At 40.0% G+C, this 27271-nt stretch overlaps 1 protein-coding gene and 1 pseudogene across 1 annotated transcript in view; one reads left to right on the top strand and one right to left on the bottom strand.

The window, feature by feature from the left end:
* GALNTL6 (polypeptide N-acetylgalactosaminyltransferase like 6) overlaps nucleotides 1–27271 on the bottom strand; it is an 875194-nt gene that overhangs the window by 23355 nt on the left and 824568 nt on the right. The window contains exons 9-10 of the mRNA XM_045830767.1: nucleotides 26698–26919; nucleotides 1691–1807 (exon numbers count right to left, since the gene is read on the bottom strand). Of these exons, the coding sequence (XP_045686723.1) occupies nucleotides 1691–1807; nucleotides 26698–26919 (339 nt within the window). The remainder of the gene's footprint in view (nucleotides 1–1690; nucleotides 1808–26697; nucleotides 26920–27271) is intronic.
* On the top strand, nucleotides 9423–9778 carry LOC123813650 (annotated as a pseudogene).

Raw genomic sequence — 27271 nt, forward strand, 5'->3', positions numbered from 1 at the left:
CCTATCAGTGAGTCCTGGAGCCGCAGTCTCCTTTCAAGCCCGTCTGATAAGTGTCTGCGCTGCAGGATGTGTTTGAGTGAATGATGAATCAATCGTGTTTGGTATGTGGCAGCTGCCTTGGGCCGGAGAGAAAGTGCTAATTTGGTATTTTCATAACGCTCTCCAGGGAGAGGCAAAGGGGAAAGTATATTTACCCTGTACCTATCACAGGTGCGAGAAGCTGTTATATCGTAGACATGATTTATTCTCATAATTACCCTGTTTGTGAGATGGATTGTTATCTCTACTTAAAGATGGAGGAGTGATGGCCTAGAAAGATTTAATAACTTCACAAGGACACCCAGGTCAAACTGGTTGACATCTAGGTTGGCCCAATGGCAGGGCTCTTCTAGAACATCATGACCTTGTGGGATGAGTACAAGGACCAGCTTATTGGCTAGGGCTCGGTGGGGTGGGGGGGGCGGGCATTGTTAGTTCAGTGATTGACTGCATTAATTCTTGACTGTGCTGTGGACTTGATTCACTGATGCTTTCCTGAGTGATGCTGCTCTGCAGTCCTGCGGGCTAGAGGAGGGGCAGGAGGGGTCTGTGGGGGAGGGCGGTGCTGCCATGCTGAATCCTAGCACCCCTGAGCACTCTGCAAGGCCCCGGGCTGGACAGTGTGGGTCTTTACTAGTATAAATGTGATAGACACTTGAGGAAGATGGCAGTCTGAACAGAACAGAACAGAAGAGAATAGAACACAACAAATACTTTACTGGAAATTGCTTGTCTACTTTTTTGGTTTTCATAAGAAAGGTAGTATAGACAATTCCAGGAGAGAGAATGCAAAGGGAAGACATACTATCCTGAGCTTGGAATATATTCTTTTGCAGAGGGAGAGAGGGGAACAGCCTGGGGGGAAGGGGCTTTAACTGTATCTGTAAATTGTATTCTTTTACAGAATACAGAAATGGCTGTAGATACTTGTTAAACCTGCATGGGAAGCATATAAATGTCTACTGTAATATTTTTATGGTTTCCTAAAACATTTCACAATGAAAAATTAAAGCACTAGAAAGGGGCAGACATAACTCTACCCACTGTCTTTTTTCCTTTACAGGTGACACGGTGTGAGGAGAGCCCCTTCCGAGGGCTGTCACGTTTCAAAGTGCCTCAGGAATCACACTTCACTTCATAAACTGCGTCGCACTGAGATGGTTTTTCACTCAAAAGCAATAAATAGTCTTAAAGTATCCCATGAAGTTTATCTTGGGTGTTATTGCCTCAAAGTTATCTTTCCTGTGTAAGTTTACAAACCCCTATGACAACAAGAGGCATATGCAAAGTATTCTTTTCAATATACAGCCAGAGGGGAGGCATGAGATTAAAGTCACACAAACTTATGGAATAACAAAGAGTCTTTTGTTAAAACCGTGAAATTTAGTTGGAAGAATTCCATAGCATTCCACATGCTTTTTACGGTTTGAAAACTATCATTCCGGGAAAGGGAATACAACATTTCTAACATCCTTTCTATGATTTAAAGCACATTATCATACATTATCTCATTTGATTATCACCACTGCTCTGAGAAGGAACGGAAACAAAGAAGTGAAGCAAGAGCCCATTTAGGGATTGGTCCCCACTGACACCCTCTATGCCTGCCATAGCCCCACCCCCAGCCCGTGACTTCTGGGAGCCAACCTACCTGTTCATGCGACCACGTCCGCTCAGAACCATCCTTGACACAGATGTCCAGCCTTAGCTCCGTGCCTGTGGCTCCGTGCTTGCTATCCACGCAGAGATTGGCTGCCACATTTCGAATCTGTGGAAAGAAGGAACAATGGGCCTGAGGCCATTTTTTTCTTTACCTCTACTTCCTGACAATTCTGGTACAGATGCAGTAGTTGGGTTTTTGTGTGTGATTTTATAATTACTGAATGATATCTTAAGTTTATGGCAGTTTATGGAGGAAGCAGGGAAATAAAAATGGCATGGTCCAGTCTACAGGTGAAAGAACACGAGCTGGAAGGACACCAACACTGTGGCTGACTGCTGCAGAAGAATGTGTGATCGCAACCCAGGGGGCAGCGGAGAGTTCATGACTTTTCTAAAATGGGAGATCTTTCTTCTTCAGCTAGTTCTTAACTTGGGATTTAGCTTCTTGTTCTAAAGTATCTTCTACCATTTCCACCTTAACTAGGGAAGAGATCCAGAATGAGGCAGGTGATACAGGTGAAGTGTGTGCTGAAAAAATGAATCACTCAGCTTGATTCTGGGCAGGACGTGATAACCTTGACATTGCAGTTTTCTTGGGATGGTCTCGGTCTATACCTAGGCCTGGTTGATATATTAAAAAATGTCACCCTAGAGTCTTAGCAAAACTACTTAGGAATACAGTAGTGTTCATACAATACTATGCTGGATAAAGATTCTCTACGTAAAGTCTGAACTTTGGAAAGTTGCAGAATAAAATAAAAAGAAGACTGAAAATTCTTTACAGTTATTGTATTAACACTGATATAAGAAACTGAATTGTTAGGGGTGGGAAAAGGGTGAACTATGAAAAGTAAGAAGAGTAGACACAGTGGCAGGAAGTTTGGACACATACATGTCCTTTTTGTCAGAGCTCCCTTCCTGAATATCTCGTCCATTCTCCTGTTAGCATCAGAACCACACCCTGTAGTAGAGTTGGCTATTATTTCTAGTTTGTTACTTACACCTGCTTGTTTAGATAAGCTTAATGATTTCAATCTTCTTTATGCCTTTATATAGTCCTGGATTGTACTAATCTTTTTAGGTCCAGTTAAGAATAGAAACAAGAATAGAATGTACTCCACTCTGCTGATCACTTCAGTGAAGGTTCTTTTGCCCAGAGTGTGTAGAGAGGGTAAGGAGTCTGCCCACAACAGAAGATGCCTAGTCTGGGACTATTCTTATTGGGGTAAGAGAATGAGGCAGAGAAAAGGTTGTTAGGAGACACACTGGGTCACATGAAGGGAATTTATGATGCTGGGATGAGATGGTGGTGGAGAGGCCTATTTCACACTTCACTTCTTTTAGGAGTAGACGTTGGTGTGATGTCATTTGGGAGGGGTCAATGTGGCGGTTACCAGTTTGCTTTTTCAGGGAATTTGGCCACTGCTGGGGTTCATCTTGGACTATTGGACCTCTACCCTCCGAGTCTCTGTCCTTGACGACAGGGAATGTGAAATAATGTAGGGCAACAGCTCTTAACCTAGTTTGGCCTGCAGATCTCTCTGAGAATCCAAGGAATGCTAGGACCTGCTTGTAAAAACAAACGAACTGTAAGTAAATACACATCAGCACGTTTGCACTCATTTCCCTGGAAAGCACAGACTCTGAATTTGAACTCTGAATTAGGAAAAAAAGCTTGCCTCCTACGCCTTGCAAACTAACTGAACTCCTCCTTTTAGCAGCATAGGAAATCCTGAAAGACAGCAAATGAACTTGGCTGGTGTCAAGTGCCTTCTCTCTCATTTCTTTTACTTTTTCTCCACCTTCTTCAAACAAGTACTAGGGAGGAACTGCACTACAGAATTTGGGGAGCCAACGTTAAAATGTGCCTTTTGTAAAACCAGTGCCTTGGTGTGTAAGAGTTTCTACAGTGAAATAGAGTCACCCAGGAGGTCAAAAGTCTGATTTTGCTGTTGCTGCCTTGGGCCTGGCGCACTCTGTGAAGCTCCTGTTTGATCTCCTCATCCTAGTGCAGGGTGTCTGTTTCTAAGGCTGTCTTTCAACCTGGGAGCCGCCCGACAGAGAGCTCTGGGCCGGGCTGTGCTTTCACTCTTAGACCATTTAAGTCTCAGACATTTGTCTTAGAGAACCAGAATTAGCTTACGCCAAAGACATCTCTGGGTGCTACTCTTCACTCTACTTGAGTCCAGGAGCTCTGAATGACATTTTGGAAGAAGCAGCTGCTTACAGGTTTCTGGCAGCATGGCCACAGAGGGGGATTTTGTTCCCCTTTATATTGGAGGGCCTCTGCTCTTGGAAAAGGGGGAGGTAGGGAAGAGAAGGACAAACACAAGCCAGGAACACGGACTGGCACATCTGCCAGATCTGCCTGTGGATTCACACCCAAAACACTCAGAGACCTTGTTCTGTTTCTAAATGCTCTGAGCTCGGAAGGTGCTCTGGCAGAAATGGAGGAGACCCATTTTCTGAACGTTTGCATTTTCTAAATTCTCACTGGAATGGCATCTATGTAGACAATGGGATCAACTTCTTTGGAAACCAAAGTTCAAGTTTCGAAGCCGTAATTGTCTACATCTGTGTAAATTCCAGAAAGTAGTGGTGCCAGAGAGGAGGCGCAGGACACAGGACACAGGACACAGTCTTGGATACAAGATCAATATCAGGCAGTTCCCACGTGCTTCTCCCCCTTTCCTATCTGCAGCTCCCCAGCACACATTCCTGTCCCCTCCTCTTGCTCACAAACACCACCTCCTCCTAATAAACAGGTAAATAAAATTCTGGTAGCACTGATTCTAATACACATTTATTCCTTTGAAAAAAATTTAAAAAGTGTAGACCAGAAAATTTAGGAACGATTTATACTTTTTCAACACAGGCTCTGTATCTGTGGCCAAAGGTAAAACAATTCTCTCTCTCTCTCTCTCTCTCACACACACACACACACACACACACACACACACACTCTCTCTCTCTCCAAATCTAGGACACAGAGTTGACTGGATCTGCATATGGCATGCTAGATCATTTTCAGTCTTTATTTCTTTGATTTCCAGCCTCAGGGTTTAGCATCATTAAAACTGTGCTAAAGAATCCTGAGAGACACCAAACATGATTAGGAAGCAAGGTAGTGCTTGACTAGGAGTGGGAAGAAAGGAGAAACCTGGGGAAAAAGGAATGGGAATTTGTGACAGGATTAGGAGATAATCTCCTTTCGGGTGAGGATTAGGAAAAGATCTGGCAGACAGTCCAGGATTTTTAGGTATGCAAGAGAAGTCAGGCTCCCTGGAACATATTTGCTGTTGTTTTTCCCTCCCGAACACAGGAGGTTTTGTGAAATAGGTACAAGAGAAGGGGACTGAGATATAAATGTCAAGGTGGCTAGTAGTAAGTGTTCGATAGGTAATTTAAGTGGTTGTTGGAGAGACCAGCCTCCGTTTAACAAATGGGAGAACACTGCTTGCTAATTTCCCGATAGCCTTGGGGTCTTTTCAAAGTAGTGGGTTCATGATTCATTCAACAAATATTTATGAAGTATTTGCTATGTCCTAGTCACTGTGCTAGATACTGGGGATACATTGAAAAATAGATACTTGGTTACCTTCTTTGTGCAAGTTTTGGTCCTGTGAGGACATTAGAGAGTGCAAGACAGGTTTGAGACTACCAGTACTGCTGGCTGCGAATTTCTAATGCTGCAGAAGGAACCAAGATGCTTCCCTTTGTGGACTGCAGTTGACTTTAGAATGCAAACTGATGAGCAGCTAGACGGAACGAAGATGCTAGGACAACAGGGAGAGAGAACTGTGTGGGGGTGAAGCAGGCCTGGGCTCTGCTCACCAGGCACAGATGAGTTTTCCTACAATCTAGCCACACACACCTTTTCGAACCTCAGTTTATGTATTAAATGTCAACATTTAAGGGGTGCTTCTGAATAAAAGGCACTTTCACAGGTACTGATGGAGATTCAAAGACAAAGAAAAAACAGTTTCTGCTCTCAAGGAGCCCACAGTCCCATTGGGCCACATCACTTTGAAGCCATTGTATGAAATTAGTAAATTCGAAGTAAGAACTGACCAATTCTGAGCACTTGGAACACTTCATACAATTGATGACTTTGGAAGGGGCTCTGGAGGACGAATAGGTTCGAATCCAGAGTGGAATGACAGAATGACAGTGTGGCCTTAGGGGTGCAAAATATACATAAATGTGGAGACTTGACAGTGCCAGACATTTTGGGGGGAATGGCTCATACTTGGTACGGCTCAGCAGAAGGTTTGTAAAATGCGGACAAGCATGTCTTGGTGGGTAGCTGTGAAGATTAAACTGATATGTGCAAAGCGCTTGCACAGGGTTCAGCACATTAGAAGTGGTCAGTACATGTTAGCTACTATTCAATTGTTTGCTCATTTTTTTCCAGTTGAATCAACCATATTGGTAAATGTGGTCATGTCATAGACATATCACATTTCTATTATACTATGAAACATCCCATGAAGCCCTGTAAATAATAATAATAAAAAAAGACTGCTTCTGAACAAGCTGTGGGCTCAAACTCCAGACTTTTTTCTCGGTCTGGATCACCTGTTAATCTCCATAATGTCATAAACAGCCACTTAAGATCTCAGGCTGACAACTTAGATGTCACCCTGGGTATACCCATATCCCCCCCTCCCCCTATCAATTAGCTGACTCCGTCCTGAATGTCCCACTCCTTTCTTCTCCTTTCCACTCTCACACACCTTCAACATCCCCTCATGGGCTTTGAAAGAATTGTGGAAAGATATATGTATTCTATTTTGTCATGTTTAATGAGCACCCATGTTTTTGTGAATATTATACATGGGATTATTATACCCATTATTGTACCCATGGTATGTAATCATTATACCCATGTATAATGCACACCCTTATATTTCCCTAAAAATTTTGGGCAAAACTGTGCACATTATACATGGCAAAATATGGTAGCATGAATTTTGCCATTTTAACCATTTTTAAGTGTAAAATTCAATCACATTAAGTACATTCAAAATTCTGTGTAACCATTACCACTATCTATTTTCAAGGTGTTTTCAGCCCTCCAAACAGCAACTCTGTAACCATTAAGCAATAACTTCCCCAGATTCTCTGCTCCCAGTAACCTCTCTTCTACTGACTCTGTGAATTTGACTGTTCTAGATACCTCAGATAAGCGGACCCACACATGTGCTATGCTTATTTCACTTCATGCAATGTTTTAAGGTATATCCCTATTGTAGCATGTATTAGAACTTCGTTTCTCTTTAAAGCTGAGTAGTATTTCATTGTATGTAACATTTCTATTTCTATATCTACATCTATCTATCTTTATATCTACATATCAATCACATTTGTTTTTTTGATTCATCCATTGATGGACACTTTCTCCCAGCTTTATGCAGGTATTATAACATATATAAACTGTAGGCGTACAACGTAATGATTTGATACACATAAGTGTTGTGAAATGGTTACCACAATAAGATTAATTAACACCTCCAATCTGTCATATAATTACCATTTTTACGGTGATAACATTTAAGATTTACTGTCTTAACAACTTTCAAGTATTGTCAATTATAATTACTATGTTGTACATTACACCCCTAGAATGAATTCATCTTATAGCTGGAAGTTTGGCTAACATTCTTCTATTATTTTTAACCCCCAATCCTGGCAACCACCATTCTATTCTTTATTTCTATGTATTTCACATTTTTAGATTCTACATATAAATGAGATCATAAATGTTTGTCTTTCTCTGTCTGATTTGTTTCACTCAGCATAATGCTCTTAAGGTCCATCCATGTTGTCTCAAAGGCAAAGATTTTCTTCTATTATATGGCCAAATAGTATTTCATTCTATACATGATATATAATATATTTAGATACATTTGATGTGAGGATAAATATGAATATATATATGTATAACTTATACTAGTGTTTGGCCCATATTAAAGTTTCAATAAATGTTAGTTGTATAGTAGTATTAGTTGTGGTAGTTTTGGGATGCAGTGAGAAATGAGACTGGGTGGTAGATTCATTCCATCTTGTGAAGGACCTTAGGTGTCAGGAAAAGAAATGCAGACCTTGTTTTGTTGGCAAGGGGGATTATTAGAATTACTGGGAAGAAAAACTTGTTTGAGACAGTACATTCTGGTGTTAATGGGAAAGATGGATAAGGAGATGGGCAATTATAAGCATGGGCAGTAGCTCTAACTGAAAATGAATATCTGGAGTATGACAGTGACAGCGATAGAACATAGCCAAAGAATGTATGTATTCAAAGAAAACCATGTATTCCAGATGCATTTTTCAGATAGCATTTATAGGTCTTAGCAACTGTTTACATGTAGATAATAAAGAGGACATGCTGGATTTGAGGTGTCTTTCTGCCATCTGTATGTAGACACCCAGAAGTCTGGATTTTGGAAAAGAGGTCAGGGTAAACAATGTAGCATATTGCCTCTCAACTCCAAATCTGCCCCTCTTTACCTTGCTTTCTGATACTCAGGATGGACCCTGCAGACATTTTTTCCTAGCCAACAGCTCAGCTACAGTTTTAGATTTCAACAATAGAGGGTACTGCATCTTTGAACTAATGTCTTGACTTATAAAATTCCAGCCATTTTTCTCCTGGAGTGCTATTTTATGAATATGAACACTTCTCCAGATGCTTCGATTCACCTATGAACTGACAATAAATCTAAGATTTGCTTGAGTTCCAGTATAAGCATGAAGAGCCACTTTCAACACCAACCCCGAAGCCAAGGTCAATAGCCCCAGGCATTAAAAATAAAGCAACTTTTTAGTGTACTTGAAAAACTACTCACACAACAGTGTCCAGATAAAGTAATTCTTCTTTTGAGTTCAGGTCAGATCATTGAAATATGGGCAGGTTTAAAAGCTTGCCTAATAAAAAGATGTTAAGCTCTTGGGTAACATTTAAGGACCCTTAGTTAATGAAGATCTGCAGTCAAAATCATAGGGTTGATTCTGAGAAGGATGTAACTCTCTGACCCTGGACAAGATTGCAGCAAAATCCCTGAGATACATGATAATTTGTGAGCATTTAAAGTTTTTCAGAGAAGTAGATTCTCTTGAACTTACTCTTGAGTTTAATAGCTATCCTTCTAAGGAAGGTCAGCAAATTGTCCTTGTTTTCAAGTAAGGTAATTCAGGGTCTGCATTTTTAATTGTAAATTTTATCACTATTAAGCATAGTCAGCATATTAAAAGAGGTCAATTGGTTTTTTCAGGGAAAAATGTGGACATGTCGAGTGGCATTTTGGGATACTAAATGGCTATGTAACATTTATGAGACATTTCATGGTATAACTACTTCCCTGAATTTTTTTCTGTGGGACTGAGGTTATGAAGCCTTATCATTTCCATTTAGTAAAGAACACAGTAGTGGTAAAATATATTTCCACCCTCCTTCTTACTTCCTGCCACAAAGTCTAACACGCGGGAAGTAGAAATAATGAGCTGCGAAAGTCTAGCCTTAAAATTCTGAGTCACATTGACCAGAATGCCATCATTATGTCCTGTAGCAAGGGAAACTAATGGGGAAAACAAATTAATATTTCCTATAAAAAAGCAATAGAAATTCCACCCTGGAGCACCATTTTATGTAAAAGTAAGTGTAGACACATGGTGTTGTGCTGTGGGGAAGGGAGACGGATTTGTAAACCCCGGAGCGAGGTTCTGCCTACCCGAGGCCGCTGCTGTGCGGAGACCCCGGGTGAAGCCACCATCACCATGTCTGACCAGGAGGCAAAACTTTCAACTGAGGGCTTGGGCGATGAGAAGGAAGGAGGATACATTAAACTCAAAGTTATTGGACAGCAGTGAGATTCACTTCAAAGTGAAAATGACAACACATCTCAAGAAACTCAAAGAATCATACTGTCGAAGACAGGGAATTCCAATGAATTCACTCAGGTTTCTCTTTGAAGGTCAGAGAACTGCTGATAATCACACTCCAAAAGAACTGGGAATGGAGGAAGAAGATGTGTTTGAAGTTTGTCAGGAACAAACAGGGGGTCATTCAACGGTTTAGATATTCTTTTTTTATTTTTTATTTATTCCTTTTTTATTTTTAAAAATAGTTCTTTTGTAATGTGGTGTTCAGAATTGAATTGAAAACTGACCCCTACCCACTGTGTCTTTAAAACATCTGGTAATTTGAGTTCTAGTGCCCATTCATTATTGTTTTGTTTTCATTGTGCTGATTTTTGGTGATGAAATCTTAGACCCCTTCATACTGCCCTCTCCTTTTTAAATATTACGTGTTTGCACAGAGAGGCCACCTTTTTCAGGACTGTGCATTTTCAGGCTTGTGATAAATGAGGTCAACCAATGCAAGTGTTCGTAATGATATTTCTAATTGGCCTGGAAGCCCTAGCTTGTGATTGCTTCACTCCTGGACTATGACTTTCTGTGGGAGATGGAGGTTTTTCAGAGTCCTGAACCATGGAAAATGGCCTTTCCTTAACTCGAAGCTACTTTTAAAATCTGAAGGTCTGGATCAAAAGAAGAGAAATACCAGGTTGGAGTCAAGATGACAGGTAAAGCGAGAGTAAAGACTAACTCCAAAGATGGCTTCACTGAAGAAAAAGCATTTTAAGAGTAAAGAAAAATCTTGTCAGAAGATCCCAGAAAAGTTCTAATTTTCATTAGCAGTTAATAAAGTTATTCATGCAGAAGTGTGTACAACAGAACATTGCTCTTTTTTATTTTAATTTGTACTTTTTGGCCTGGGATATGGGTTTTAAATGGATGTTGTCTGTACCAGCTTCATTAAAATAAACAAAATATTTGTAAAAAGAAAAAAAAGTAAGTGTAATAATCTTAAAATGCTTGAATGCACTGGTTGGCTTTTTGAACAATAATCTCACATGTACTTCTAATCGAAGCATTTTATATATTTTCCTCTTCTCAAATTCTTAACTGTGAATGAGTTAATCACACCAGAGTCAATGGGTGAATAGTTCTGAGAATGAAGTTGTTGGGGTTTGATGAGACTGTGATATAAATGGTAGTTGTCCAAAGCCCAGAACTATTCTTTCTGTGGGACAGAGGGAGACTTTATGTCTCCCTGAAAATACAGCAGAATGAGGCAAAAAAAAAAGGTGGGACAAAAGAGGTCTTAAGGAAAGTCAACGTTAGTCTAGTTCTGGTTTAGTGAATCTGGGTATACGTACAAGCTAAACAGCCAGTCCAGGCTAGTTCAAGTTACCTGACACCCTAGTTCAAACTTGGAGAGGCCAAGGGCTGGCTTCTGTGTCTGGCAGGGTCCTACAGTGTTGCCTCAAGCCAGCGAGGCTTCTTGGGGAGAAGCCATGCCTTAATCAGTCCTGTAGCTCCGGCTCCTGGCATAGATGTTGGTGTATAATGATAATTATAAAAAATCAGCTAGGGCCGCGGTAGCAAAATGCCGTAGGCTGGGTGGGTTACACAGTGAAAACTTCCTTCTCACTTCCAGAGGCTAGAAGTCCACCATCGAAGTATCAACAGGTTTGGTTTCCTCTGAGGCCTCTCTCCTTGGCTTTAAGATTTCAGCCTTGTCACTGTGTCCTCACGTGGCTTGTTTTCTGTGTATGCACATACCTGGTGTCTCTTCTTTTTATTATGAAAACTATAGTCCTGCTGGCTGAGGGCCCTATTTTTATGATGCTATTTAATGTTGATTACCTCCTTCAAGGCCTTATGTCCAAGTATAGTTACATTGTTGAAAGGTTAGAGCTTCAACACACAAATTTTGGGTTGACACAGCCTGTAACATATAATAGTCAATAATTACCTTTCAAATAAAGAAAAATGTTCACTATTTTTCTAGGTTGTTTCTCTGCTGATGAATGAGAGAGGTCACAAAAAGAGCCATTTATTACTATGCTTGCAATTTATTTTAGGGTTTTACAAAGAAGCTTCACCACACATCGGATTTTTCAAATGATTTTAAGAGAACTTATTGCTCAGTCCTTTTGTGGGATGTATTTAATACCCCCTCTCTGTTACTACACACATACCAGGCCTATTTGGGAGATCGCTAGAGTCACAAAGCCGCTTGCTTACCTCATCTCCCAAATCCCTCACCCAAATCCTGACTCATCTCCTCTCATTGCTGGAATTAGGTCATGGGCAAAGCTCCAGCAATGACTCTTGAGCCACAAGAAGCCCTCCAGCTGAATGTGATCCTTGTCTGCTTTATATTTTGAGCCTGGTCTTAATTTTTTTCACTCAAGGTTGTCAGTATCATTTTCTGTAAGTGATTTTTAACTTCTTTTGGGTCACAGACTGTCTTTGAAAATCCGATAAAATCTATGGACTGTCCATAGAATCCCTGTCCATCCAGAGAATATTCAAATATACAGATGCAAAGTATTCTTGCTTTATGTATTCAGTGGCCCATAAAGACTGTTTCATGTGTTAATTACACATGTAGCTTTTTTTTCTATCCTTCCTTCAACATGCAGACCCACAGGAGCTTAGGATTCGTGGTTTGGAATACATGATGTGATATCTTCCCTTTACCCATGGGTATTGGTAGACAAGAAAATGGCTGTAGTTTTTGCTTTAAAAAATAAAAATAAAAGCTGAGAAGTATCTTATGCAAAAACAATTATCCTTTTAAACCACTGCCTCCTGTATAATTTAGGTAAAGTGTTGCCTCTGCCATCATTTGTAATGCAAATCAGGGTTTCCGTAGCAGTAAATAATAGTAGCCAGCATTTAATGGGGAGCTTGCCCTCTGCTGTGTAAAGCTTTCCATAAATCATTTCATTTAATCATCACAACAACTCTATGAGGTTCAACTCTTATATTCTTACTTTGCAGCGAGGAAACCTAGGTGTATTAGTTTTCTGTGACTGCTGTAACAAATCACCACAAACCTGGTGGCTTGAAGTAAATGAACGGTATTGCCCTCACAGTTTTGGAAGCCGGAGTCCAAAATCAGGGTGTTGGCTAGGCTGTGCTCCCTTTAAAGTCTCTGAGGGAGATTTCATTCTTTCCTTCTTCCAGCTTCCTTAGCTGGTGCCACTCACACCAGTCTCTGCCTCGGTCTTCACATGGCCTTCTCCTCTCCTCTTTGCGTTTCTTCTGTGTCTCTTATGAGGACTCTTCTCATAGGACTTAGGGTCTACCTACATAGTTCAGGATGATCTCATTTTGAAGTTATTAATTCCATCAGCAAAGACCCTCCTTTTTTCTCAAATGAAGTGACTTTCATGGGCTCTGGAAACTATGATGTGGACAGATCTTTTTGCCGGCCATCATTCAATCTGCTACACAAGGCATAGGTAGGTTATAGTACATCAGTGGTGAATCTGGGATTCTGACTCATATGCTGGGCCTTAAGACCCTGTAAAAACCTCACACTTGGTAACTGTAGACTTCAGAGCCTCTTCTTGGCTTACTCAGTCAGAGGGAGAGTTGTACCATGAGCTAACTGGCCACTTGCTGAGAGAGCTAGGCCCAGTTATGCATCAGTCCTAGTTCTAGAGGAACTATGAAACTGATTCATACAAAGAAATAGAGTCTGAAGCCAGGACGATAGAGCCAAATATCGCTTCAGGTGCAGAGTGCCAAGACCTAGTGTCCCTCCTCGCTTTCTTGGGTATGGTGTTCCATGGAAATCAAGCCATGGGACAGAAGAGAAAGGACTTGGGAGAGTCTTGGAAGCCTGCTAGGCTGTGGCTAGGACCTGCTTGGGCAGAAGGCCAGTGTTCCTGTAGAAATATTTGGCAAAAGTATCATGCATATTGAAAGAGGTTAAAGAACATAAATAAATGGAAGCAAAGACATCCCATGTTCATATATTGGAAGACAATCTTGTTAAGATATTAATACTGCCTAAAGTAATCTATAGTTCATCCTTATCAAAATCTCAATAATATTTTTGCAAAAGTAAAAAAAAATCAATTCTTAAATTCATATGAATTCTCAAGAGATCTTGACTAGCCAACACAATTTTGGGGAAAAAAAGAACAAAGTTGGAGGACCCACACTTTCTGATTTTAAAACTTACCCTAATGCTATGGTAACCAAAACAGTTGGTCAAAACCAATGGAATACAGAGCCCAGGAATACACCCTCCCATATAAGGTCAAATGCTTTTCATTTTCCACAAAGGTGGCAAGATCATTCATTGGGAGAAAAAAGTCTATTCAACAAATGGTTTTGGGAAAACTGAATATCCACATGCAAAAGAATAAAGTTAGACCCTTACCTTATGTCATGTACAAAACTTAACTTGAAATGGATCAAAGGCCTGAAGGTAAAAGCTAAAAGTACATGACTCTTAGAAGAAAACGTAAGAGGAAAAACTTCATGGCATTGAATCTGACAATGATTCTTGGATGTGACAACAAAAGCACAAGTAACAGAAGAAAAGATTGTAAGTGAACTTCATTAAAATGAAAAACTTCTGTGGATCAAAGAACACTCTTAGCAGTATGTAAGGTACATAATAAGATAAAATATTTGCAAACCATATATCTTATAAAGGGTTAATATCCAGAATGTATACAGAGCTCCTAGAACACAACAGCAACAGAAAAGCAAACAATCTGACTCAGAAATGGGCCAAAGACAGACACTTCTCCAGGGAAGAGCCACGAATAGCCTACAAGCACATGGAATGATGTTCACCATCACTAGTCATTAGGGAAATGCGAATCAAAACCAGGAATATTGAAATATTCCTTTACATCCATTAGGACTGTTATAAAAGAAAACAGAAAACAGCAAGTCTTAGTGAGGATGTGGAGAAACTGGAACCTTTGTGCCCTGCTGGTGGGAATATAAAATGTACAGCAGTTGTGGACAACAGCATGGCAGTGCCTAAAGAATTAAACATAGAATTGCCATATCATTTACAATTGTATTTTTGAGTATATACACAAAATAATTGATAGCAAAGGCTTAAACATTTATTTGTATTCATAGTAACATTATTCACAACATCCAAAACATGGAAACGAGCCAAGTATCCATTAATGAATTAATGGATAAACAAAATGTTGGGTATATATAGTGGGATATTATTCAGCCTTAAAAATAGATGAACTTCTCATATATGCTGTAACATAGATGAACCCTGAAAACATGCTAAGTGAAATAAGCCAGACCCGAAGGTACAGACATGTATGATTCTACTTGCACGAGGTACCTGAAACGGTCAGGTTCATAGAAACAGAAAACAGAACAGAGGTTACCAGAGGCTCAGGGAGGGAGGATGGGGAATTACTTAATGGGCACAGAATTCCAGCTTAGGGTGCTGAGAGGTTCTGGAGATGGATGTTGGTGACCACTACACAACAATGTAAATGTACTTAATGCCACTAAATTGTACACTTAAAATGGTTAAAAAGGTAAATTTTATGTTATGATTATTTTACCATAATTTTTAAAAAATGCAATTCAATGGTGATGGGGAAGTTGCATTTGCTTTCTGTAAATCCATAAAGGAGAAGCAGCCAGGCTGCGGGGTCTGGGGGTCAGTGGGTCATCCGAGGCAGGACCTAATTCCTTTGCACTGGAATAGGTCTTAGAGGAGACTTGTCTCAATAGGGCTTCTGAATAAGTTCAATTTTCTCAGTGTATTTAGAACATTACTTCTCACACAAGCAACACATTTCACCTCCATTTTACACGTAAGAAAAAGAGTTTCAAAGATACATAGCATTATATATTCTATGATGGTGCATAATTGTGTTAGGAGAGAAAACTGGAAATCCCCCCGAAGGACTGGGATACTTCTGAGGACGGAGAGGAAGTTAAAAACAGATACAGGTAGTTGCAGGTGATAGGTATTTTATTTTATTTTTATTCTGCCCCCTTCTAATCTTGCTTTATTTGAGATTAAATACCTTTAAATACATACTATCTTCTTTAGAAACTAAATAAAATTGTTCTGTTTAAGGCACAGCTCAAGTAGTCCCAGCCAAGCTTCCCAGCTGTATCACCAATGTTTTTAACCAAGAAGGGCAGCTCAGAGTGCTCCTAAAGCCAGAAGATACTTTACTGAGCTGCAAGGGGCAAAATCTGTTTTTAAATTGGTAAGCAATTTTCTAATTTATTTGAAGAAGGGGAGCTATAAAGAAAGAGAAGAAAGGAGTATTTGAAAAACGGGGGATTTTTACATACCTCTGCTCAGTGTAACCCAGGTATAGGCTAGATATGAACTTGAATTCTTCCTACCCCATCATTTGCTCATTTCAAATGTCATGACTGAGTCTGACACTGTTGCAAGACATTGTTTTCATATTCAGTTTTTTAAAATTTAGTTTGCATCTTCTATCCAAAGTAGTTTTTTGAAAATTGAATCTTTGAGGGGAGACAAAACCAATTTTTTTTCAGGAGAAAATATTTACTCATTTCACTTTGGCAGGGAAGAGAATTAAATGTAACTTTTCTCTTTCTTTGGGCCACTATAAATTTTAATTATCAATAACTACAGCATATATAGAATTACTATCTTTGGGTAATTTTTCATTCATTTGGCTTTGAGATGAACAGACACAGTTAAAACCACAACAACAACTCCAATGATGCTGTGAGCCATTAATTTAGATGTGCAAGTTATGGCCAGTACCACCATTGGCACTCTCAGTACTACCATCACTGTGAGGGCTGACAAGTAACTTCTGATGATTACTTGCCATATGCCAGACACTGAGGTAAGCACTTTACATGAATTACGACAGTTGAACCTCCTCAACAAATTCTGTGATAAGGGACTATTATTCTCATTTTACTGCTGAGAAAACAGAGATTAACTTGCCTGATTTCAACACATCCAGTAAATGTTAGAGCTGGAATTTGAACAAAGAGAGGTGCCAAGGAACTTGGTAGAACTAAGGATGTGTACTGACCTATGAGAAATGAAGAACAATGGCCACTTCCTATTTATCACTGTATTTGCCACAACATTACACATTGTGTTTCTATGTGGTGGCATGAGTGTGATTCGAGTTTGTGTGAATGAGGAAAGCCTAAAGGGTAGTTAGCACTGTGTTAAGTATTTCCTATTTTAATTTGTAAGTTGTTGCAATGTGGCATTTTATGGACTCATTTGCATGCACTTATATCAGGTAGCCTGTTAATGTAAGAGGGTGAATTGTGGATTTTCATTTTTGAGGGGGTGCACAAGCTCTAGTACCTGGGAATACTGAAGAACAACATGTTCCAATTATGCTTTGTCTTGCCGTGATGTCATCATGATGATGTGGTCTCATCAGAAGTTGTTCTACACATCACAGAGGGTTTCCAGACTCCTTCAAGTGGGCTTTCTGCTCCTCAAAATGTTGAGAGCAGTTCACCCTCATTATAGCATGATGCTATAGTCCTTCAGCCACATGAAAGCAAAAGCTGTGTCTGGCGTGCTCACCATTCATCCCTTGTGATGAGCACGGTGCCTGGCCCATTAAAATGTACTCAATGGAAAAAGATGAATAAAAATGAATACCTGATAGATCAGATAATAGCTAACTGAGGTCACGTGAAGGGGACAGGATGGCCAGTAAAATTCTACAACAACTCATCCAATGGATTAGTGGAGAGAAACAGAAAGGCTGTGTTGATTAGAAGGGTTTGTTCAGTAATGGGAGGACAGACACGGTGACTGAGAAGTAAGTGGTGGTGGTGCCATCCAAATGCTAACCACCTGCTGCACACATTCCCTGTCCCAATAGCAGGGCTGTTCTTGGGATGGAGTTGAAGGTGGGAGGGTATATTCAACAGACTTTGAGTGCTGTTGCTTCTGGCCAACCAAACCACTGACATGCCTGGTGTTGTTAATATTCTCTTCATCTTTCTTCTGATTGCAGGCTCATCGAACAACATTTTGACTCCTATCTAGTCTGTTTATATGGAGAGAATGTTCTGATGATACGGATTTCACAATTTCCCTTCACTGTTCCCTCGAAAGTGATTTATCATACAAAATCAATAGAGAGATTTGCAATGAAACTTTGGTGCATGCATAGCATTCTGAGGCCGAATGTGCTGGTTTTATCCACAGGAGGATTTCTGAGCTCCGTGACAGTAGGTTTCTCAGACAGACTCTTGGGAAAAGTAATCCCTGAGCTTTTGAACATTTATAACTTTTCTGATGGCCTTGATACTTGAAACCTAGTTTGGTTGAATATAAAATCTTTGATTCATACTTAATTGTCTGGAGCATCTTTACAAGGTTGTTCCATTGTTTTCTGGAACAAAATGTGCTTCAAAGTCTGACTTAGTTTTCAGGGTTTTTTTCTTGAATGCATAAAATTGTTTTTCTTCATTTAAAAATAGAACAGTTTTACTAGAAATGTTTCACTGTTGATGGTTCTTAGTTGAATTTTTCAGATAACAGCCCTTTAACATGTAGATGTTAATCTTCTTGTTGTGAAGATTTTTCTGAATTATAGTTTTATAGATTTCTTGTCTTTCACCGGGAGGACATTCTTCTTTGGGAATTTATGTTAAATTTTCTTTATGTCTCTGTTCAGTTCTTTGGGAGAATCCTTTTATCCCTTTATTTATTTCTGTTTTATTAATTTCACTCTTTTTCCTTCTAGCCTCAATACTGTATCTTCCATGGTCTCTATTTGCTTCTTTGTTCTTAATTTGGTCTTCATTTCCAAAATATTTTTCTTTCTTTTCTTCTCTTTTCTTTCCATTTCTGAGTTTTCAGCTCTTTCATATCATCATGTCTTATATCATTCTAGCCATTCCCTTTCTGAACTGTTCTAATTCTGACTTGTATGATTCTTTATAGCTTTGGTTGTTTTTAAGATTTTTTTAGCTTATTTTGAGATCCTATGTTATAATTTTCATCTTTGTGTCCACATGTGTAGTATGTTCTCAGTATCTGTTGGAACTATTTGGTTCATTTTTATCTTTATTCTTGTCATACCTGATGTGAGGTTTTATTGCTATCTATTTTTATTTTCCGTATATAAATTAAATAATTTTCTTGGATGACTAGAGGTAAATTTCTCTACAGAAGTCTCTTCTTTGTTGTTACCATGACATAGTAAAAAATATGGCCTCTTATAGATCACTTCTCTGCCTCCAGGGCTATGGCGGATTCACAAATGATTCTTGCCTCTGACTCTGTGTTGCCTATAATGTTCTAAGAGCCCTTCTCTCCAAAGCAGTGCTGTTGCCTTGAAATGCATTTGTTGTTCAGGACTTTCTGGGCTCTGTCTCAGACACCTCTTTCTCTGGTATTTGAAGCTTTTGTCTCCCTGGAATCTGCAGTGTTTCATCTTGGCTTTTATTGATCAGCAGGGGTTTTCTTCTTCTTTTCTTATTTTAGGGTAGGGGAAGGGAAGGAAAAAGAATGAGTCCTTGTCTTTCCAAAAGGGAGTATTTTGGAGTGTTTCTGAGTCACATGTGGGTTAAGCCTGCTTCAGCATAGCTTCAGTTCTCATGGCCCCTACTGGTTTCCTATGGTTTCTTTGTACTTGTGCTCAGCGTCAAGCCTGCGAGGACAGCCTTTGAATTTCACTGGTAATTTTCAGACTTGATTGCTTTAGTTTCTGTCCTGAAAAGGATCATCTCCTTCAGGGGTGAATATTTGTTGATTTTGAGTTGTAGCTTGTGGAACTGTCAACATCCCTGCCCCCACTTTTCCCCCTACCAACTCCTTATCAGTGCTGATCCCATACAAAGCTTGCTGCTGTCTGGTGTTCAGGTTACACTAACCCATACTATGGAGTTTTGGGGGATATGCATGTTGTATGTATTTTTACTTTTTTATTCTGCTGTCCTATGTGTTCTGTGTGGTTTCCATGATTAAGCAAAACCATACTGCTGCCATGCTTTCAGCATTGGAAATCCCAGTATATTTTAAAGCAAGAATATAGTGGAAAATTTAGCTTTTTATTTCTGGCATCACACCATATGGATTTGTACTATTCCAATAGAATGGCAGTATTTGAATGTTAGAATCTGGAACAAAGCTATTTGCTGCAAACTTGTATGTAATTCAGGCAAAAATCATAGGCAAAGAGCTTGGGTGTGTGTAATTGGTTCTGGATGACTTGGGTTCAGAACAAGACTGGGAAAACTAATTTGTCTTCCTCATTTTAGGGATTGGTCTAGAAAGTTCAGCTCCTCCTGAGATTATCTTGCTATGTTATTTTCTCTTTGTAATGAACTTAAGGGATAGGCCACTTTATTTATAAATCGACCAACTAATAGGCATCGCATCAGGCAAACGGCTATGCAGGTCACCCCAAAAAAGGGCAAGAAGTAAGCTGTGAGCTTGTTTAGCCAAATACCACTGGGATGTTGATTAGACAAAAATAGAATTCTAGTAAATCTGAGCTGGTAAAAGTTAATTCCTAGATCTCAAATTCAATAAGAAGAAATCTAATTAAATAGATACAAATGAAAAAAGAGAGAAGTGTGAGAAAACAAAACACAGAGAAAGAATTTGGCCATGGAGGCCACAGGGGAGCAAGGGGTGGGGGGCTTCTGTCACATCGCAAACCAAACAGAGATAGTTAATCCCAAGTAGCTCACAAAATCTAAGACCGACAGATGACCTTTGGTTTCCCAAAATTCATCTACTGTGGATTTAAAGGATGGCTCACCTTTAAGCAGTTGAGGCATTGTGCTTTCCAGAGTTTGGAACAAGGCCAGTCAGGACCTACTGCTGCTAACAGGACTGCTCAGTATGTTGCAAGGGCACTTGGAGGAATATTGCTCTTGTGGTTAACTAGTGCCTGCCCGTAAGTGATTACAGCCACATCCAAGCCCCATGATGCATCCAGGGATCAGTCTGGCTCACTTTGAATTGATTCCTGGTACTTTCTCGCTTTTATTCCAGGACCCCAAATATTTTTCCTATTTTGTTTTTTTCTGTGCATATTCTAGTCCTCCACCTGTGGGTGATCACTGGATTTTTAAGGCAAACTGTGGGCCGTCTCACAGAAGGCAACTGGGCATTTTGTTAAAGAATGGGTAAAGTGGAGGTAATCCTATGCCTGTCACTGGAACAACTATATTGAATTTGCTCTATCAGTGCTATCTCTCTGAGGCTGTAGATTAGAAATCCTGCTGTGATAATTGAAGGATTCTCAAACTCTATTAATTTTGTATAATTTTTGGAAGTGGAAAGGTAGTAATTATTACTGAAAATTAAACATCAAGATGAATTCATATAGGTGAACATACACTTAAAATGTCACTTAATTCTGTCACGTGAACTCCAAAAGCTGTATATTTATGTGCGTAAACATATGTAGGAAAGTATATTGTAAGGAAGACCAAAATAAATAGAAAAGACAGAAAATTTTGTTTGGAATACAAAGGAAGAAAATTAAATCTGTGAGCTCTGAAACACCTCTGATTCTATTATGACTTGGGTCAAATTGCTACTGTTGAGAAGATGTCTGGTTTGCTCAGCTGGGAATGTGGAACTAAAATTGTGTTCATCATAAGCTACTTAAGCTTGTCTTCAACTGTCTCAATTGTTGAGAACTCGGCAAACACATAGTAAAATCTGAAAGGATAATGTGAACCTTTATTTGTCCTTACATTTTTCTCAACCTTGTTGTTAAGCTCCAGAGAGATGAATTAGCATAGTGTGGTGGCATTGCCTCTGCCAGAGTAAATAAATGACAGACTGAGACAGCTCTAATACAGCCAGAGAATGACAAAGCTTCTCGGAATGACCGCTTAATTTAAAGATCCGGTTTGGATAAACAGCAGTTGAATGGCAAGGACGGTCCCCGCATAGTTGACAGAGGAGTAGTAGGACAATCAGACTTTGTACCTTCTCTAGTTGCCAGACCAGGTTGCAGGGGAAGGTGGGGAACTGGCTATGGCTCTCCCGAGAGAATGTGAGAGAACTTCACTCGTTGTGCAGAAAGTGCTGGCGTTATACAGCAACAGACAAGATCACATCCTCAGATCATCTTTCAAATAATGCAGCTCCTAGTCTTGAACTTCCTTCCATGTAAGCTGATATGGAGAAATTTAAAGAGTCTGTGTACGGTAAGTACATTAGAAGACAGGAAGCAAATTAAAAGGAGATGAGAGCACCCCAAACCAGAGGAGGAGGCCAGGAGTTATTTAGGGTGCCTGTCTTTGTGAATGTTCCATAATTCAGGGTGACATTAATCTTGAAGAAGGAATTTAAATAGCAGCCGAAGTAGTTCGGCATTGAGATGAATTTTTAAAATAAAGATTTAAAAAAAGTTCTGCACAATTGCAAGATGACACACGGATGGGCCAAGATTGGCACATTGAGGACAGTGAGCAGACACCTCATAAAAGAATTTATGGCGCAGGTTGGGAAAGGCATGTTTGTCTATTTTACCACTTTTATTCACTCTTATACATGGTATTTGGGATTCTGCAGAAGTTTTCTTTTTTGACTATAAAGGAGTGCTATAAATGACTTTGCAAATTCATGAATTCTAAGGAGGGAAGGAGTAAGAAAAAAAATAATAAGAGATTCTGTTCCTTTTATTTAGCATTTTGACTCAGAAAAAGATCCTCCATACATGCATGATTTAAGAGGAGTTTTCCACTATAAATCTACCCTTACCCTATCATCCAACACAGCATCATGGAAACGCATATTGCTTTTATGTGAATAGCACGAAGGGATGTTGGAATTATTACACAGCTCAAAATTTCATTTATTCTCTTTGGGCCCCGTATCCTCCCTACTCCACTCAGGACCCTTGTGTGCCAGAGGACGGAATGACTTCTGGACAGAAATTCTCTATCAGATGTGACTTTAGTATATTTTTGTATTTTAAGCAGGAAGCTGACCGGGAGAGTTTGGAAATTGTCAGAACAGAAAATTCTTACTTTTGGAGTTCTTCCTTTTCCCTCTTAGGGCTTCCAAAGAGAGTATTCCATGTCTTGTTTGACTATCATGTGGACCATAGATCTGACAGTCGATCAGAATCAATTACCCAAAATGCATTATTCAAACTGTCTTCCTGGCCAAGCTCTCCAATGAGGTGGACTTTGTGTGGCCAGAGAGAGGATGATATGGAAACTTTTCCCCATGTGGTAAAGCACAGTGAACACTCAGTATGCCTGCTCTTCGAAAGTGTGTAAGCATAGCAGTGAATGGGTAAGAGAACAATAGGGAGTCAGAACCCTCCATTCATTCATTGAACAAATATTTATTGAGCACCTACTACATGCCAAACACTTTTTAAAGCTGTTGAAGGGCAGTAATAACTCCAGAAATCAACAAACTCCTGTGTCATGGAGCTTGCTTTCTACTGGGGGAGATAGAAGAGAAATACAGTAGACCCATACATTAGTTAGCTTGTTATATAATGATGAACGCTGAGGAGAGCTACAAAGCAGGGAAGGGGGATTGGAAGTGTGTAAGTATGAGAATCCATGTGTTTGTTAATTGCTACACACAATAGAGAGTGACCTTTACTGAGATGATTTTTTGAGTAAGAACCCGAAGGAAATGAGGAAAGGAGCCATATGATTTCTGAGATTCAAGGATTCTAAGAAGAAGAAATAGCAAGTGCAAAGGCCCTGGGGCAGGACTGTGCCTGGCCAGTCGGAGGACCAATGATGAGACCGGTGTGCCTAGAGAAAAGTAAGCCAGGGGCTAATACTAAGATATGAAGTTAGAGGGGTTGCAATATGGGTCAGATCATTTATGGTGTTGATAAGGACTTTGGTTTTTACCATCAGAGAGATTTGTTTTTTACCCCAAGGGAGAAGTAGCTATTGAAAGGTTTTAAATGGAGGAGGGGCCTTATCTACCATTTTCAGTGGACTATGTTGAGCCTAAACTGAAGGGGGAAAAGGGCAGAGGCAGAGAGATAAGTTAGGAGACTAGTGCAATAATGCAGCTGAATTTGTTAGGGTACTGAGTAGCAGTTTACAAGCTGTTTAAGGTCTGTAACATATCCTTTACAAATCGAGTTTCAACTACGAGAGCCAAAAATTGCCTAAGCACTTCTTTGTTTATCCAGAATCCAGCTGGCACAGAAAAGCAGGTGGAAAGCTGTTCCAAGTACAAGTGCATAAAACAGCAAGTTACCCTGCTTCTTGGCACAGGTCTCCCATAAAGAATTCTTATGTTTACTTTGCTGGACATTTGTGGTTCCTTCCTATAGCTGCTTTAAAAAAACCCCACACGGTCTGCATTTCCCTTTTGATTTTCTTACTAAAACAGCAGTTGACATTTATTTAGGAACTTTGCCCATTCTAACAACTAAAGTTTATAGGAAATTAAACAGTCCTCTCAAATACTAGATTGGATCCTTGGACAGAAAAACAGGCATTAGTAAAACAACTGGTGAAATCTGAATAAAGTCTGTAGTTTAAGTAATAGTATTTTACAAATGTTAATCACTTAGTTCAAATATACTGTGGTTAATGTGGCAAACATATGATGTTAACATTAGAAGAAGTGAAGGGCATAGGTGAACTTTGTGACTTTTCTGTGAATTTAAAATTATTCCAAAATAAAACATTTATTTTCTATAAAGCCCACTCAAAGGGAAAAGAAAACACAAGAGTGAAAACTTTGAAAGAAATTTTTTTGGAGATAAAATGGTCAGCAGGTATATTCTGCACATTTGGTAATTTTTGTCCACTATTAAGAAGTAGGTGTTATCACCCAGTAAATAGTTAGAAAATAGTCTTTCTTCTTAAGCATTTCGTGTAGATTAAACTGCATTTCAAATTCTTCACTTGTCTCTTGATTTAAGTGTACATGCATTACATTCATTCTCAGGGATCTATTTTGCTTAGAAAATAGATAGTGTTCAAAACGAGTTACCAGGCAGGCCCTTGTCACGTGTCAACTTCCTTTCATTCTGCCTTCCCTAAATCTCTGTCTTCATTCTTGCTCTGCAGCACACCTTCACTAAGCAAATGTGACTGAACACATCTGGCCCTTGACCTAGCTCCCCATTTTCTGAAGCACCAAGGAGAGAAATTTGCCATCACATTAAAAAAAACAAACAAACACCCTGATCTTCTCAATTTGATTGCTTAGATCAGGAATGATGAATGCAAATATCCCTACAGGCCAGGCAAGCCACGTATAAGGTGTGAGGCAATCAAGAGCAGTGGGTAAAAATACTCTGGCATACACTGCTTTCCCCTAAAATGGATCTTATTTTGATTATCCCTGGGAAGTTGTGGCTTTCTAGAATCTCAATGGGAGCTCGAGTCTGTTTCCAAGTGAGGTGCTTTGGAAATACTGGTTACAGTTTAGTCAGGTAATGTGGAAAAATGTGGCCAGTTGCAGTTTAAAGTTGTAACCAGGTAGGAATAAAAATTTATATTTCCATATAAGGCGGGGAAAAGATTGATGAGATTTTAATCCAGCTGCAAATCACACAACAATACTGTAGGGTTTTCACAAGTATTTCTCAGTTACTAATGCAAGACCGTTGTAATTAGCATAGAAACATGACAGATGTAACTTTAATCAAAAAAGCTCTAGGAAGGAACTCACCTGCTTTTTGGGTAACAAATCCCTTTGTCTTACAATGTGTTAGACCACAGGTGGCAAACACAAGGCCCGAGGGCTGAATCAGGCCCTTCACCTTGTTTTATCCCACCTGGCACCTTGTTTCTACCAGGCGGCAGTGCTGAACTCTTGCTTGACTGTTATAGAGTAGTTACATACAGTCCTGAAATGACATTTGGCCCTTTGAGGGCAACAGTGAGGCTGATGTGGCCCTCGGTGAAAATGAGTTTGACATCCTGTGTTAGACTGAGGAAGTTCTTTCTGGAGTGTACTTTAAATTTCTGCTGGTGTAAATTAAGCCCATGATAAATATCTAAAACCAATACCAGCAGATTAAGATTACTAATATTCCAGGGGAGTTCTAATGTTTAAGATGCAAAAGATTAGACCAAATTACTAACTGATTTCAGCTTCCAGGATCAGGGCCACACACATGTGAAAAAGACATTAGGAGGTGGAGCATATGGGGATGGCCTTGACTCATTTATGGCTGTGCTATCAGAGACAGATAAAGAACGACCTCTTTTTGGACTCTCTCAGCAAAACAAGCAGTGCACAGGTAGCTTGATAAACATGTTATCTACAGGAGCTGGGAGAGTTCCCCCAAGAATGCTGCCTAAGTGCTCCTCACCTCTCCTACTATGCCCTGGAGCCACCTGTTTTCAGAGCTCTGTCAAGCCACAGACACTAACCAGACAAAGGCACACCCTGCCCTACACCACCAGACCAAGGACGTTGCAGAAAAGGGTCCTCCAAAGCAAGTGCCAACAGTCAACTCTTGGCTTAATGACCTTCTGCTAAAAGCAGATTAAGTTGCTGGGATCCTATCCACCCTATCCAGTTTCGGTTCTTGCTTTAGCATACTCTCTTCTGTGGCAAAAAAGTGACAGTAAGAGGATTGAATGGAATTGAACCAGCTCAACAGTCCTTTCTGTGCCAAAGAGGGATATGTAAAGGGCTCAGAGGTGGAAAGGTTAGTGCTCATTTAAGGAATGGACAGGGCTCCTGCACGTGTCCCAGTTCTGGGTGTTCTGGAATTTCCTCACGATTCTGCATAGCACACCCTGGTCAGGAAGATGGTCAAGCCCCTCTGGAACCGTGTCCTTGCATATCCAAATAGCAACATGTGCATGGAGGACAGTGAGGGATTTTATCACGGACCCTTGCACATGCAGTAGCATGACAGGTATTTCCATTGTCTACTAACTCTTACGGTAATCTCAGTAATCTCAAGTAAAAACACTTTCCAGGTATATTTAACCATCCATTTGGGGCATCAACAGTGACCAAGAACTCTAGGTGGGGTTACCAAGGCTGAAGGCTGAATGCTCACTCCCAGCAATTTTTACAAAGGTTGAACATTCTTTTAGCCAAGGTGATTTAAGCTAATCTGACTTTGCTTCTGGGCAAAGGAGTGGAGGGTTTCAGCAGCCCCTCCCACCTCCTGAGGCTGGGAGAGACGGTTACACTACAGTAAGAGCAGGGTTCACACAGCCGATCCTCACCTCTCCCCAGGCAGCGGGTGGGGGCTCCACGGGAGGGTAGTACTTGGGCACATCCCAGGCCACTGCAGCCATGAACCATTTGAAGTCCTTGCACTTGAGCTGTTTGCGCAACTCCTTCTGGGCAGAGATGTCCCCCGTGGAGAGGTGCCTGTACTCTGGGCGTCGCTGGTAAATGTACTCGGCAAATTCATCCATCCAGGTCTCGGCCACCCGCTTCAGGTTCTGTGCAGCAGAAAACATTGTCATTTATTGGTTTGTGCACTCAAAGGGTGATTTTAGTTGTACTAGAAATTGAAAAAAGAAAAGTAAAAGAAATCACGCAAACCCAGGTTGCTCCTGTTGGCGGCTTACTAACAATAAGAGTTTTCATAACTATAAAAGGTGTGATATGATTAGCCCAAGGCTTTGCATGCATTTCTATTTCTGGCATAGGGTGAGTTGCCAAGTAGATAATTGATCAGAGCCAGGAAAAATTCAGTTTACAATTATATCAACTTTCTCACCCCTCCTGTTACTGCATAATTATAAAAATTATTTTTCACATAGAAATAAAAGGGTTGAAACTGGTGATAAT

The sequence above is a fragment of the Phyllostomus hastatus genome, unplaced genomic scaffold (genome assembly GCF_019186645.2).
Source record: "Phyllostomus hastatus isolate PE091 unplaced genomic scaffold, TTU_PhHast_1.1 phas_contig_159, whole genome shotgun sequence".
NCBI classification, from domain to species: Eukaryota; Metazoa; Chordata; class Mammalia; order Chiroptera; family Phyllostomidae; genus Phyllostomus; species Phyllostomus hastatus.